General features: G+C 35.2%; 1 protein-coding gene across 2 annotated transcripts; it reads left to right on the top strand.

Moving 5' to 3' along the window:
• The first annotated feature begins 4,085 nt into the window (after positions 1–4,085).
• Positions 4,086–13,090, top strand: LOC149895760 (uncharacterized). Of its 2 annotated transcripts, none has more exons than XM_090118573.1 (8): positions 4,086–4,185; positions 5,426–5,580; positions 6,528–6,664; positions 7,369–7,534; positions 7,642–8,979; positions 9,180–9,313; positions 12,130–12,257; positions 12,856–13,090. In XM_090118573.1, the coding sequence occupies exons 1-8, from the start codon at positions 4,142–4,144 to the stop codon at positions 13,061–13,063; spliced, it is 2,310 nt and encodes a 769-aa protein (XP_089974699.1). In that variant the 5' UTR covers positions 4,086–4,141; the 3' UTR covers positions 13,064–13,090. The 2 variants fall into 2 exon arrangements, with proteins under 2 accessions (XP_089974699.1, XP_089974698.1); XM_090118572.1 differs by having other exon boundaries at positions 7,624–8,979.
• The last annotated feature ends 113 nt before the right edge of the window (positions 13,091–13,203 follow it).

Here is a 13,203-nt window from a genome sequence, read left to right as displayed (position 1 = left end):
AAAAAAAGAATCACGTAAATCGGTTCAGAAACCTCGGAGTAATCGGTGTACATACATAAAAAAAAAAAACATACCGGCCGAATTGATAACCTCCTCCTTTTCTTTTTGAAGTCGGTTAAAAACTTGAAGGTAATGCAATAATCAAAGATAACCACAGTAAAAAGCCACTATATAAAATGTCAGTGTGATATGGCCTTTACGCTGCAGTCAAAGGTGCAACGTCAACCTTTCTTAAAAACCTTTAAAAACTGCATTATAAGGTTATGTCGTAAATGCAAGTGGCATTGAATGTATTTACCGTTGTATACAAATTAATGGTATTTTATAGTTTTTAAATTTACATATTTTATCTACTTATTGCACGCCTCATAAGCGAAGCGTTGAGGTGGGTACTACTGTCACTTCGCGCAAAACATCTGATTTTTCAAACTTAAAATATCTTTATGTATCATACATTGCACTTGTAAGATAATACATACACACACATATTAAGAAAAAACACTATTTTTAACGTTCATGATATTTTTGATGTCATTTTTGTTATTTAAACTAGTTAAAAAACAGTTTAAAAAAGTTCTGTCTTGGACGTCCGTGTGTCTGTATGTGCGAATCCTTTTTCTTGTTAACACGATAGCGACCGAAATACTTTACTAATCGAGTCTTTTTTTTTCTCTTACGCTTGAGTATGCTCAGGAATAGAACCCTTTCATTTTTCAGGGTCTGATTCGATGTGGTTTAATTGTTATTAAATAAACAAAAATAATAATTAATAAATATTTATTAAAAAAAAATTATGAGGCGTGCACTTTTGGATTTTCCAAATTATTTGTAAGTTACTGTTTATCTGTGGTATATTGAATTCATGTTTTTTTGTTAGTAAGGGTAAAAAAATACTTTTTAAATAAGTTCACCATAGTTAAGGAAAGTTGTATATATTATGAAGTAGGTATAAACGTTTTAAATGCAATAAATTAAATAATTTTACAATAAGGCTACAAATATATTTTGAATCGAACGTATTAACTGGAAAGTCATAGGCTAATTTTATCTATACTAATATTATAAAGAGGAAAGGTTTGTTTGTATGTATGTATGTATGTATGGTTTTCACGCATAAACTACTGGAGCGATTTTGATGAAATTTGGCACAGATAACCTTTAGACCCTGAGAAAGAACCTATACCTATTATTGCGAAATATGTACCAAGGGCGAAGCCGGGGCGGACTGCTAGTTAGGTTATATAATTATAACATGAAGATACCTACTTTTATGTATGTACTAGCTGTACAGTCACGAGCAATAATATGACGTGCAAAAATATCTGTCACAAGAACGAGTTCAATAATATCTGTCTGCCCGTATATTCAGAATATTAATACAAATTCACATAAAATTTAGGGAGCCTCCCCTTAATTTTATTAATTAAAAAACAATGTTTTATGTTCTTTGATTATAGAGTCGGACTTTAATATTATGTAGGTTATTTTATAAAGTCCTAGACCTTTATTTAGCTATTGTATGTTAAACAGATTAATTGTTTAGGTCAATGAACCTATTTTTTTTAATTATACATCGTTACTAAATTTACTTACTCAATAAATAATTTCAAAACATATAGGTATACCTATGTGCTTTCAAGCCAAAATAGGTGAATCGTTTGGAAAAAAATATAATTATGAATAGTCAAAGCGCCTATTAACCCTATCTATAATAATTATTTAATTTAATATTATAAATGCGAAATGAACTCTGTCTGTCTCTTCTTTATACCCCAACCACTGATTCGATTTGGATGAAATTTCGTACAGAGATAGCTTGAGACCTGCAAGGATATAAGTTTAGCAGATATCCCACTCGAACGAATATGCGAATTTTCATGAGCTACGTGGTCGGAAAGCTAGTTAAAAAATTAAAAATACAACCAACATGATAAAATACAGAAAACAGCGCATCAACCATTGAGATAATATTAATATGGAGACGACACCGCCTACATCACATATGTTCCACTCAACATACGCCATGTGGCGTATGTTGAGCGGTTTTTTTTAATGGTTTTAAAGTGAAACGCATCAAATATGCCTTCGTGTGTGTTACGATATTGCACAAATAATACAAATAATACGGAAAAGTGCAAAGGAATAACTTTCATCGGTAAGTACCTAACTAAGTAGATAATAATTTTTAAAACTTAGTTAGAGCAAAAAAATGGCGCACAGATTTTGTTCGTGGTGTTTCCTCCATACGTAGTAATATTATCTCAATGGCATCAACAAACAATTTTACTGATTTACAAAATCGTATACTTACCCTATTAACTATTCAATAAGTAATACAAGGAGAAAATTTAAATTGGTAAATAAAGTTTATTTCCAGAATAATAAAATTGTTCTAATTTTATTCTCGAACATTCTTCAATACATTTGTAAGCACTTAGAATACTTACATTGTTATTTTATAGTAGACTAGGGGTCCGCCTCGGCTTCGCCCGTGGTACCTACATGTTTAAACTATCCTATCCCTCAAGTTGGATCGAACTGCATGGTGTGCGAATTTTATTATAATCAGTTAAGTGGTGTACCTATGAGTCCCTTGAGGACAAACATTGTGACACGAGATTTATATAAGTACTAGCGGTCCGCCCCGGCTTCGCACGAGGTACCTTAATGTTTAAACTATCCTATCTCTCAAGTTGGATCGAACTGCACATGGTGTGCGAATTTTATTATAATCGGTTAAGTGGTTTAGGAGTCCATTGAAGACAAACATTGTGACACGAGATTTATATAAGTATACTAGTGGTCCGCCCCGGCTTCGCCCGTGGTACCTACATGTTTAAACTATCCTATCTCTCAAGTTGGATCGAACTGCACATGGTGTGCGAATTTTATTGTAATCGGTTAAGTGGTTTAGGAGTCCATTGAGGACAAACATTGTGACAAGAGATTTATATATATTAAGATTAAGATAGATTTCTAATTTCTTTTCTTTAGTTTATACTAGTTGTAAGTTTGTAAAAAACTATAACTAAATCTATACTAAGATAATATTATAAGGCTGAAGTTTATTTGTTTGAACGCTCTTATCTCAGAAACTATTGGTCCGATTTGATAAATTATTTCGGTGTTATATAGCCAATGTATCGAGGAAGGCTCTCAAAAGGCTATAGTTTTATTATATGATCACACTAAGACCAACAGGATCACTCAGGGTAAAAGCAAATGTGGTAGAAACGGAACATTCCTTTATTTTTAAAAAGAAATAGTCTAACTGCATTTAAATATTTTTGTAAATTCACTTATATACTTATACTAGCGGTCCGCCCCGGCTTCGCCCGTGGTACATATTTACGTTTTCTACATAAAAACCATCCTCGTACTTCAAGGAATATAATAAAAAAAGAATTATCGAAATCGGTTCAGCTGTTCTCGAGTTATGCGCTTACCAACACATTTTGCGATTCATTTTTATATATAAGATAAGATTATTATTATATATTTTCATTATTTCATTCTTGAAATCGATACGAATAATGTTAATTAATAATTATCTACACGTATTCGAATGTAGTACATAAATAATACAAAGTTTAAACTAATGAATTTATACATTTTCACAGTCTCAGTTCGACGATGACCTAATAATTCAAAGAAATGCTGAATAATACGACGCAATTGAATAAATTAAAATGAAATTAAAATTGATAACTATATTGTAAAGTTCCATACTTCAAACAATTGGTAATTTATTGGGTAAGCAATGTAGCGAGCTGCCAGTGTATGGATGGGTGACCACTTAGTTACAATATTTATATTTGTCATTTTGTTTCCTTCTCCAAAAAGGTAGAAAAAAAAGTACTTAACGAATTCTTGGCGCACTTTTATCTGTCAATTTGACAGTTGACGTTCAGAATTTTGAACAGAGAATTCGCGCCAAAACGCATTCTCGATTCGATTTGTAAAAATCAAAATGCCAATAATTTATACAGATAAGATATGATCACTGATAGTTTCGCATGAATAACACAGATTAGATAAAGTTTTAACGTATTTAATATTTATCATAATAATTATGTCGCGTGTGGTGTTGACTTCGCTTTGATATTCGCGAAAACTGTTCTACGATGTGTTTTTGTAAGCAATGTGTTTGTTTATGTGTCGATACGGAATGATTTGGCAAATTATGTAAGTGTGTGTTTGACGTCATCACTACATAGTAAAAACAATGTCGATTTCTTTGTCTCTGTCCTATATATGCTTAAATCTTTAAAAGTACGCAACGGATTTTGATGCGGTTTTTTTGTAATAAATAGAGTGATTCACGAGGAAGGTTTTCGTATATAATTTACTAGCTGTGTAACGCGGTTTCACCCGCATTGCTCCGCTCCTGTTGGTCTTAGCGTGATGATAATATAATATAGCATATAATAGCCTTCCTCGATAAATGGGCTATCTAACACCGAAAGAATCTTTCAAATCCTTTCCTGCGATTAGCGCGTTCAAACAAGGTTCAAACAAACAAACTCTTCAGCTTTATAATATTAGTAGGTATTGATTAGGTTTTCGTGCGAGTCCCACATACCCCCTTGGACAGCAAAACTGCCGAGGGGGATGCGTAAATGCATTTCCCAACGTTAAAAAAAGGTACTTATAGATTAAGTTTTAGACAAATAGCGGGCGAAGCCGTGGATGGAAAGGTAGTTTTGTATAAATTGTATGCGTTCAATGTTCACAAAATATTAGATCGGTTCTTTGAAATATATTTTATGTGTAAGTACTGGATACAGGTGTATATTATGTAATTTTAACGGGAAGGAATTATAAAAAAGACAATCGTGTAGGGAATGTTATTTTTCAACGATTTTTTGATAAAATATATGAACGTGAAGTTAAATTACGATTCTTACTATATAATATTCTTAAAATTTATTTTGTACATGTATTTTACAATCCACAAATAAATTTTTGAATAAAACTTTTAAATATAGGGCTAGTGCCATTGCTAGTGCACGCTATATTTATTTATTGATTCATAAAATCACAATTAAACAATATTTATAAATAACACCTATCTGTAATTGCTAAAGATAAACATAAAATAATAAGGAAATAGATAAATTATGATACGATTTAATAAAGTCGGTCTTAGAACGCAAATCAAGATTTATTTAAAATTATATAATGTATGTTTATATCCATACATATACAGCCATCTGGTTTCCATAACACAAGCGAAAGCTTAGTATGGGATCATGCCGTGTGTGAAAATTGTCCCGAAATATTATTATTTATTATTAGATACTTCATGCCGATTTAACTCAAGTACTAGTGAACCAATTTCAAAATTTCTTTCACCATCAGAAAAATACAGTATCCTTTTTAACATAATCTGTATTATTTTATTTTAGTTTTTCTTTATTTTCAGTTTAACCTACATTCTTCACATACAAGTAACCGATGGCCGTAGGAGCGAATTCAGAGATGTAATCCGGGAGAGAGAGCGGCAACAATGCCTTACTGGGTACATGACTGATGTGCAGTCGTGGGTCACGTCGGATGGTAGATTGACTGTTGCGTTGAGTAAGTTTAAATAAATAAATAAATAAATATTACAGGACATTATTACACAAATCGACCTAGTCCCACAGTAAGCTCAATTAAGGCTTGTGTTGTGGGTACTAGGCGACGATAAATATAATATTTAATAAATACATATATAGATAATAACACCCAGACCCAAGAACAAATAATTGAGTTCATCACACAAATATTTGCCCTGACCGGGGATCGAACCCGGGACCGTCGGCTCAGTAGGCAGTTACTTTACCACTGCGCCAACCGCGTCGTCAATAAATGCATGTAGACATAGCTATAATAGTTGTAAGAAATATACTTTCACATACAATAGTTATTTCCACGTAAAAAAAACGATGGTCTGAAAGGTAGACACAGCTACGATGATCTGATGGGCCAAAGATATCCTGCTGGACAGGGAGCTGCAATGCCTCACTGGGTACATGACTGATGTCGTGAGTAACTTTAGTGGTATACCAACTTAGTTCGTTCATAAAGCAAAATATGTAGACAGAAGAGATATAGCTCTAAGAAGAAGGATATTGCTCCGCTTGAAAAGGGCGGAATACATTAATTAATTAATTTAATTATTGCACCGGCCATCGAATAAGAAGTTATAGTAATATGTTTTTCAACGACAATACTTTGATTGCGAATCCGCTCACAATGCAAATCATAGGAATATACATTTTTACTTGTTTTTATATCAAAAAGTGTTTAATCAGACCTACATTCAATGTCCGATAAAAGAGGATCAGGCATGATTATATACCTTGCATAAATCCTTCCTGAGTTGATACTTCCTTTTCACTATTAAAGAAAGTATATAGTGAAAGAAAACCAGTTTCTAATCCTAGTAGTTTGCTTTGTTATATCAGTCAGTCCCTTTTCCATTTTGTGTAATTAGATACGATTTTAATTTTTATACATAAAACTCACCAATTAATTTTCAGAAGAAGGAGTGGCGGATCTATCTAGTAGAAGTGATGCTACACCAGCTTTGAAAAATTTGCTAAGATTGCAAACTAGGAACAATGGAGTCATCAAATACCTGAGCATGGCGAGGTGTGGTTTTCGACAAGTTCCATCGGTATAATTTTTATTTATTAATACTTTTTATCGATCCCTTAACTGATAACTTATGAGAGGCCCATGTCCCTGCAGTGGGAACATATTATATGGGTTGATGATGTATTCCTTTTATTACGCCTTTCCACTCATGTCTCATACTCGAAATATTTGCATGTGCTATTTCACTTGCATCATGTTTTATTCCATTGACTAAAGGAAGGCTATCTTCTTTGCCAATGTTTATTCTCTCTGTGTTCTCAATTTCATCAGGAAGATAAACAGATATATTATTCGAAATTTAAATATTAATATTAGTCTCTTTCGCTTCTCTCTCTCACCTCGTTAATTTAATAATTATTACCATAAAACATAATATTTAGAAATTTATCTACCTTACCAATGTTAATTCTAATCTTAACTTATATTTCTGGCCTTGGAGACACACCATCACTAGTTCGAATATCAGGATCTGCTCATTACATTGAACCTATTTCTGAAAGAAAGAAAGAAAGAAAGATCATTTATTTGACTCCACAATAATAACAAACACAATTGACACAGAATACAATACTTAATTAAAATTAAAACAACACAACATGAAACAAAACAATACAAGTATAATAAATGAAAGAGTAAAATAAAATAAAATGAAGCCGAAAAGTGGAGCCTTTTTCTCGTGAATAAAAATAAATTATTATTTTATTACCTAATCTTTATTTTCAGGTAGTTTTCTTGAGGGACAGTTCTATGAATCTAGCGGCTTCCGTCGAATATATAACATTTTACGGCAACAATTTTGGACAATTTCTTATAACATCGGAGAGATATGACTCCATATTGAATACGACGAACGCTAAAGAAGTCTATCTGGGCCCTGAGAACGTGCAGAGTAAGATGATGGTTAATTTTGTTGTTCATCTGTCTCTTCTAAAATACTTCTCTGTTTCTTATTACGAGATTTAAATATCTTTGTTTCAGGTTATGTCTTTATTTCAGGGAAATCAACATGGTCGGTGGGACTGCTAAGCGCTTCTTTCCCCAAACTTAAAGAATTAGATTTACGAAACTGCCAAATCGAAGTACTGGACGCATTCATTTTCCAAGGAATGCCATCTTTAACATCTTTATACCTCGGCGAGAACTACATAAGTTTAGTGGATGCTCATGCGTTCGTTGGTCTGATCAGTCTACGGCATTTGGACTTAAGTAGGAATAGAGAAGACGATCCGAAAAGAATCCTGTTTTTCGAATCTTCAGACACTCTCCGACTTCTAAACTTAACATCCTTAGACCTTTCCTTTTCAGCGGTTGGTGCTCGTATTTTAGGAAACTTTGGATCCAAATTGGAAAGACTCTCTCTATGTTACACAGGACTTTTTCCATTACAACGAAACACATTCGCCAACACGTCACTGAAATACTTAGACTTGTCTGGTAATCCAGAGGTTTTGCTCGAAAAAGGCGTGCTTAGCGGACTAGAAAAATCATTGAGAGTCCTTTACGTAAAATCATCACAAGTAAAGTCATTGGATTTTATTAAAGACTTCACAGAACTGGAGGTACTTAAGGCGTCACAAAACGAAATAACAACCATATCGCAATATGTGATGAGAACGATGAAAAGTTTACAAATTCTAGATTTGCACAGTAACAGAGTATCCTCGTGGTTCACAAATATTATATCTACAATGCCTAAATTGAAAGTACTAATCTTGGTTAACAATAACATGAATATAATACCGGAAAGTATGATTGCTGATGTAGCTAACGTGAAATATGTGGCGATATCCAAAAATTTAATGGTATGCTATTGCTACGTCAGGGACATGTATGAAATTGCGTTCCAAAATGAATTCAGGCTTAAAGATACATTTATATCAAGCAATTTTATGGAAGACAACGCTCTCATGTTCCACACTGGATTCTCTGATTATAACGATATTATAAAAATCCGAAGAAACGTTTCCGAATCGTGTTTTGAGTTACACAACTCGACGGACGTATTTAATTGTTTCGCGGGAGGTTTCAGTACAAATATGACTGGTGATTTCTTGTATTTGGACTACGATGAGAGAGATTACAACTGTTATTCTATGTCTCATGGTAGAAGTATTTCGTATGGTGAAGTAGTACCCTGTCATGATCATCGCCATTTAAAGCCGGATTTAAAATTAAAACGCAGCCGTAACAGCTTATATTTTTTGTTCATGCTACTAGCACTGTTACCAATTTTAGTTTTCATCTACACGTTTAGGAGAAACTTCAGATATTTCTTGATAACTATGCGAAATTCTGCAATGCTGAGTTTGATTAATGAGAAGAATGTAGTCGATGGTATGATTATTTTTTATTCTTATCGTTGTTATCCAAAAACAATTAATTTAGATTATAATATTTAGCTTGATAAGCGTACCTAGATACAATATTACTATACAAACAAGATTTGATTACACTATTTGCTATTTTTCTATATTAAAGTTTTCTCAAGTAAATGACATCTGAATCATTAGCTAATATAATTTTTAAAATTTTAGAGACGAAAATTTTCAATTACGACGTGTTCGTATCATATTGCAATGAAGACAGAGCCTGGGTGTTGGACCAGCTCTTGCCACATGTGGAGAAAGATTGCCGTATTAGTGTTTGCTTGCATGAACGAGATTTTCAGGTATTTTATAATAACTATAACACACACATATTAATAAAGATACACGCATGCACACACAAACACATCATACACTCAAAACTCTGCCTAGACATGTAGTAGGCAGAGTTTTATAATGCGTGATACTAATAGACTTTGAACATTGTTGCTACAAAATAAGTTGATAATTTCAACGATTTTACCATTTTGTCTATACAAATATTATAAAGAGGAAAGGTTTGATTTTTTGTTTGTTTGTTTGTTTGTATGAATTGAATAGGCTCCGAAACTACTTGGCAGATTTGAAAAATTCTTTCACTGTTGGAAAGCTACATCATTTCTGAGTGACATAGGCTAGGTTTTATCCCGGAAATCCCACGGGAACGGGAACTATGCGGGTTTTTTTTTGAAAACGCGGGCGAAGCCGCAGGCGGAAAGCTAGTTCGCTAATAAAATTCCTGGGCTTGGACAAGACTGGCGGCTCGGCCATGTTCAATTTATCCAATTACGTTTTTTTATCGTTCTTTGTATATCTGAAACGAGTGTAGGCTCAAGCCAAATTAAGACATAATATCGAAGCATGAAGCTTGAAGCATGAAGTTTGCATGCAGCTTGAGCATGCGGCTTGTGCATGTCGACATCAAAACAATAAATTCAAATTCAAATATCAATCAAGTTATCACAAATTCAAGTTTAAAGTATTCATGCTTGCATGCTTGGGCATGAAGTTTGAACATGAGGCACGAGCATGTGGCTTGAGCTTGAAGCATGAGCAAGCGGTTTTACTACAAATCACACTGCACACACTGTTTTACTAGAAATCTATTTCCAGACAGAATATATAATAGATATTATAATAAAGCATCAGCATGAAGCTTTCGCATGAGGCTTGAGCATGAAAAAATCATCTAAAAATACTTATAGGTGCAGAATGTATTACTATGTATTATGTATTATTAGACTACTCAAACTAGAGCGGTATCCGCGCCATGGGTAGCGGTATCCCGATGGGCACGCGATTAAATCTCTTACTTAGTATATTATAGACACTCGTATATCGACTATAGTACCGATCTCGGTTCTTTACGTCATGAGCTTTCGTATAAGGCATGAGCATGGAGCTTGAGCATGAGGCTTGTGCATGAGGCTTGAGCATGCGGCTTGTGCATGCGGCCTGTGCATGCAGCTTGAGCATGCAGCTTGATCATGCAGCTGGTAACCTATTAAAAACTCGAATTTCTATTACCCGAATCTTAAAACCCCGAAAACGGTTGTTAGAACTTTTAAAAGACAGATGTAATGAATGACAAATTTTCAAAATTCCTTTTTTAATTTCCCAGATGAATCAATTTCCAGATGCACCAAAACCAGATTTTTAAAAAGTATTTTTTTGTTTCCCGTATTCTCATAATACAGATCTCATTATACCAGATTCTCAAAATACTTTTTTTTGTTTCCCATCGTACCATTTTCCAAATAAACTATTTCCAAATTTTCATAATCTTTTTATTTGGTTCCCATATAATCGTATAACAGATAAACTATTGCCAGATTTTCATAATCTTTTTATTTGATTTCCATACAATCGTGATTATACCTTTACTATCGACTGAAAATAAACATTGTTAGTAAGTAAATTTATTGTTTTACTTGTCCATTACAGACCGGTTTTAGTGACAAAGTCGACTCAGTAGGTTAGGTTTGAACTACGACTCCCACGCTAGAAATGACTCGCTATTGTTTTACTTGCTTATTACAGAAAGGTTTAAGTGTCAAATTCGACTCAGTAGGTTAGGTTAGGTTTGAACTGTGACCCCCCATGCACGAGCCGAGCGAGCGAAGCGAGCGTGCCGCGGCAGCGGCCGGCGAGTGCCAGAACCGACTCGCTATTGTTTTACTTGCCCATTACAGAAAGGTTTAAGTGTCAAATTCGACTCAGTAGGTTAGGTTAGGTTTGAACTGTGACCCCCCATGCACGAGCCGAGCGAGCGAAGCGAGCGTGCCGCGGCAGCGGCCGGCGAGTGCCAGAACCGACTCGCTATTGTTTTACTTGCCCATTACAGAAAGGTTTAAGTGTCAAATCCGACTCAGTAGGTTAGGTTAGGTTTGAACTGTGACCCCCCATGCACGAGCCGAGCGAGCGAAGCGAGCGTGCCGCGGCAGCGGCCGGCGAGTGCCAGAACCGACTCGCTATTTTTTTACTTGCCCATTACAGAAAGGTTAAAGTGTTAAAATCTATTCTGAATGTTAGGTTAGGTTCGTGCTGCGACCCCCTAGAAGGATTTCGTTTTGCTGGATATCGTTTATTTGAATTTCAAAAATCTGGACATTGTTTGTCTGGATATCAATTAACTGTATTTCAAAAATTTGTGTTTTAAAAATCTGGCTTTCGTGCATATGGATTACGGTCATCTGGATTTTGTGCATTTAGAATTCGTATGTCTGGAACTCATTCGTCTGGATTGTAAAACGTCGTACAAATAAAGAAATGGGCAAATGAAATTCGGAGTTGCGATTATATGGCAAACAAAACTTCGAAATTTTAAAATTCGGGGTTATGAAAAAATGTCCAAACGTTTTCTGGATTATGATATTCGGAATATTAAAATTCGAGATTAAGATAGGTAACCCATGCAGCTTGATCATGCAGCTTGACCATGCAGCTTGCGCATGCAGCTTGAACATGCAGCTTGACCATGCAGCTTGCGCATGCAGCTTGAGCGTGTGGCTTGAGCATGCAGCTTGAGCCTGCCATAGTAATTCTTGAAATGTATCATCAATTACTGGAAAATTTTGAATAAACATTTTAGACCAATTACGTAAGATTTATTATATTGCAGGTGGGTCTATCGATACTAGAGAACATAGTGTCGTGCATGGACCGCTCCCGCTTCATCATGCTCATCATCTCGCGGCGCTTCCTCTTGAGCCAGTGGTGCCAGTTTGAGATGCATCTCGCACAACACAGGTATCTTTTTATATTTTGTTTAAGTATAAATATTCTGCAAATGATTGACTAACTGGAGCCGGATCCACAAGGAGCCGATTGTCAAAACTAAAAATATCTGATAACGAATTCTCGGCATATTGCGCAACGTGTAAATTGTATAAACGGCGATTATTATACAATTTGCCTGCGATGCATGTATGTGTCACCGTCATCTGGTTGAATCTGCTATTTGATTGAATTACGAGCGTTATATCCGCTCTGTTCCAAGGGCTATGTTCAAAGGGCTATTTGGACGTTGATAGACGGTTGTTAAATCAACGTTCGACCTAGTCATTCAATTAAATATCGTCAGTGAACGCGATATTCATTCAATCAAATAGCAAATTCAACCACATGACTACGACATGTACATGACGTAAGGTAAACCCGCTTCTATTCCCAAACTACTAGAGATTTGAATCATGATACCACTAAATAAGCTCCTATGCCATAAAGACACTTGCCAAACAAAACCCGCCCCTATCCCCAGGCTGCTAGAGATTTGAATCACAATACTACTATATAAGCTCCTATGCCATAAAGACACTTGCCAAACAAAGCCCGCCCCTATCCCCAGGCTGCTAGAGACGCGTCGCGAGGACCTGCTGCTCGTGCTGCTGGAGGAGATCCCGCGCAGCCTGCGCCCCAACACGCTGCACTACCTGATGCTCACCAAGACCTACATCGTGTGGCCCGCGGACGGACATAGTGACTTCTGGCGACGGCTCAAGAGGTCGCTTGTTACGCAGAAGCTGAAGAGCACGGAAAATGACTCCTTGGCATAAATGTTATGGAAATACTACATAGCAAAATTCGTGCTATAGTACTCTAAAAAAAAAATTGGTTGACTGTAGAGTCGGTTTACTGACGATAGTTGAACGTGACAACGTCCGATTGTGCTTCTTTGTCGCTCTTTCTGCGCTCT

This window comes from Colias eurytheme, chromosome 30 (assembly GCF_061535395.1).
Source record: "Colias eurytheme isolate Ceu_HAF_F1 chromosome 30, ilColEury1 Martin Lab GWU primary, whole genome shotgun sequence".
Taxonomy (NCBI): Eukaryota; Metazoa; Arthropoda; class Insecta; order Lepidoptera; family Pieridae; genus Colias; species Colias eurytheme.
This window is presented reverse-complemented; position numbering and strand designations above follow the sequence as displayed.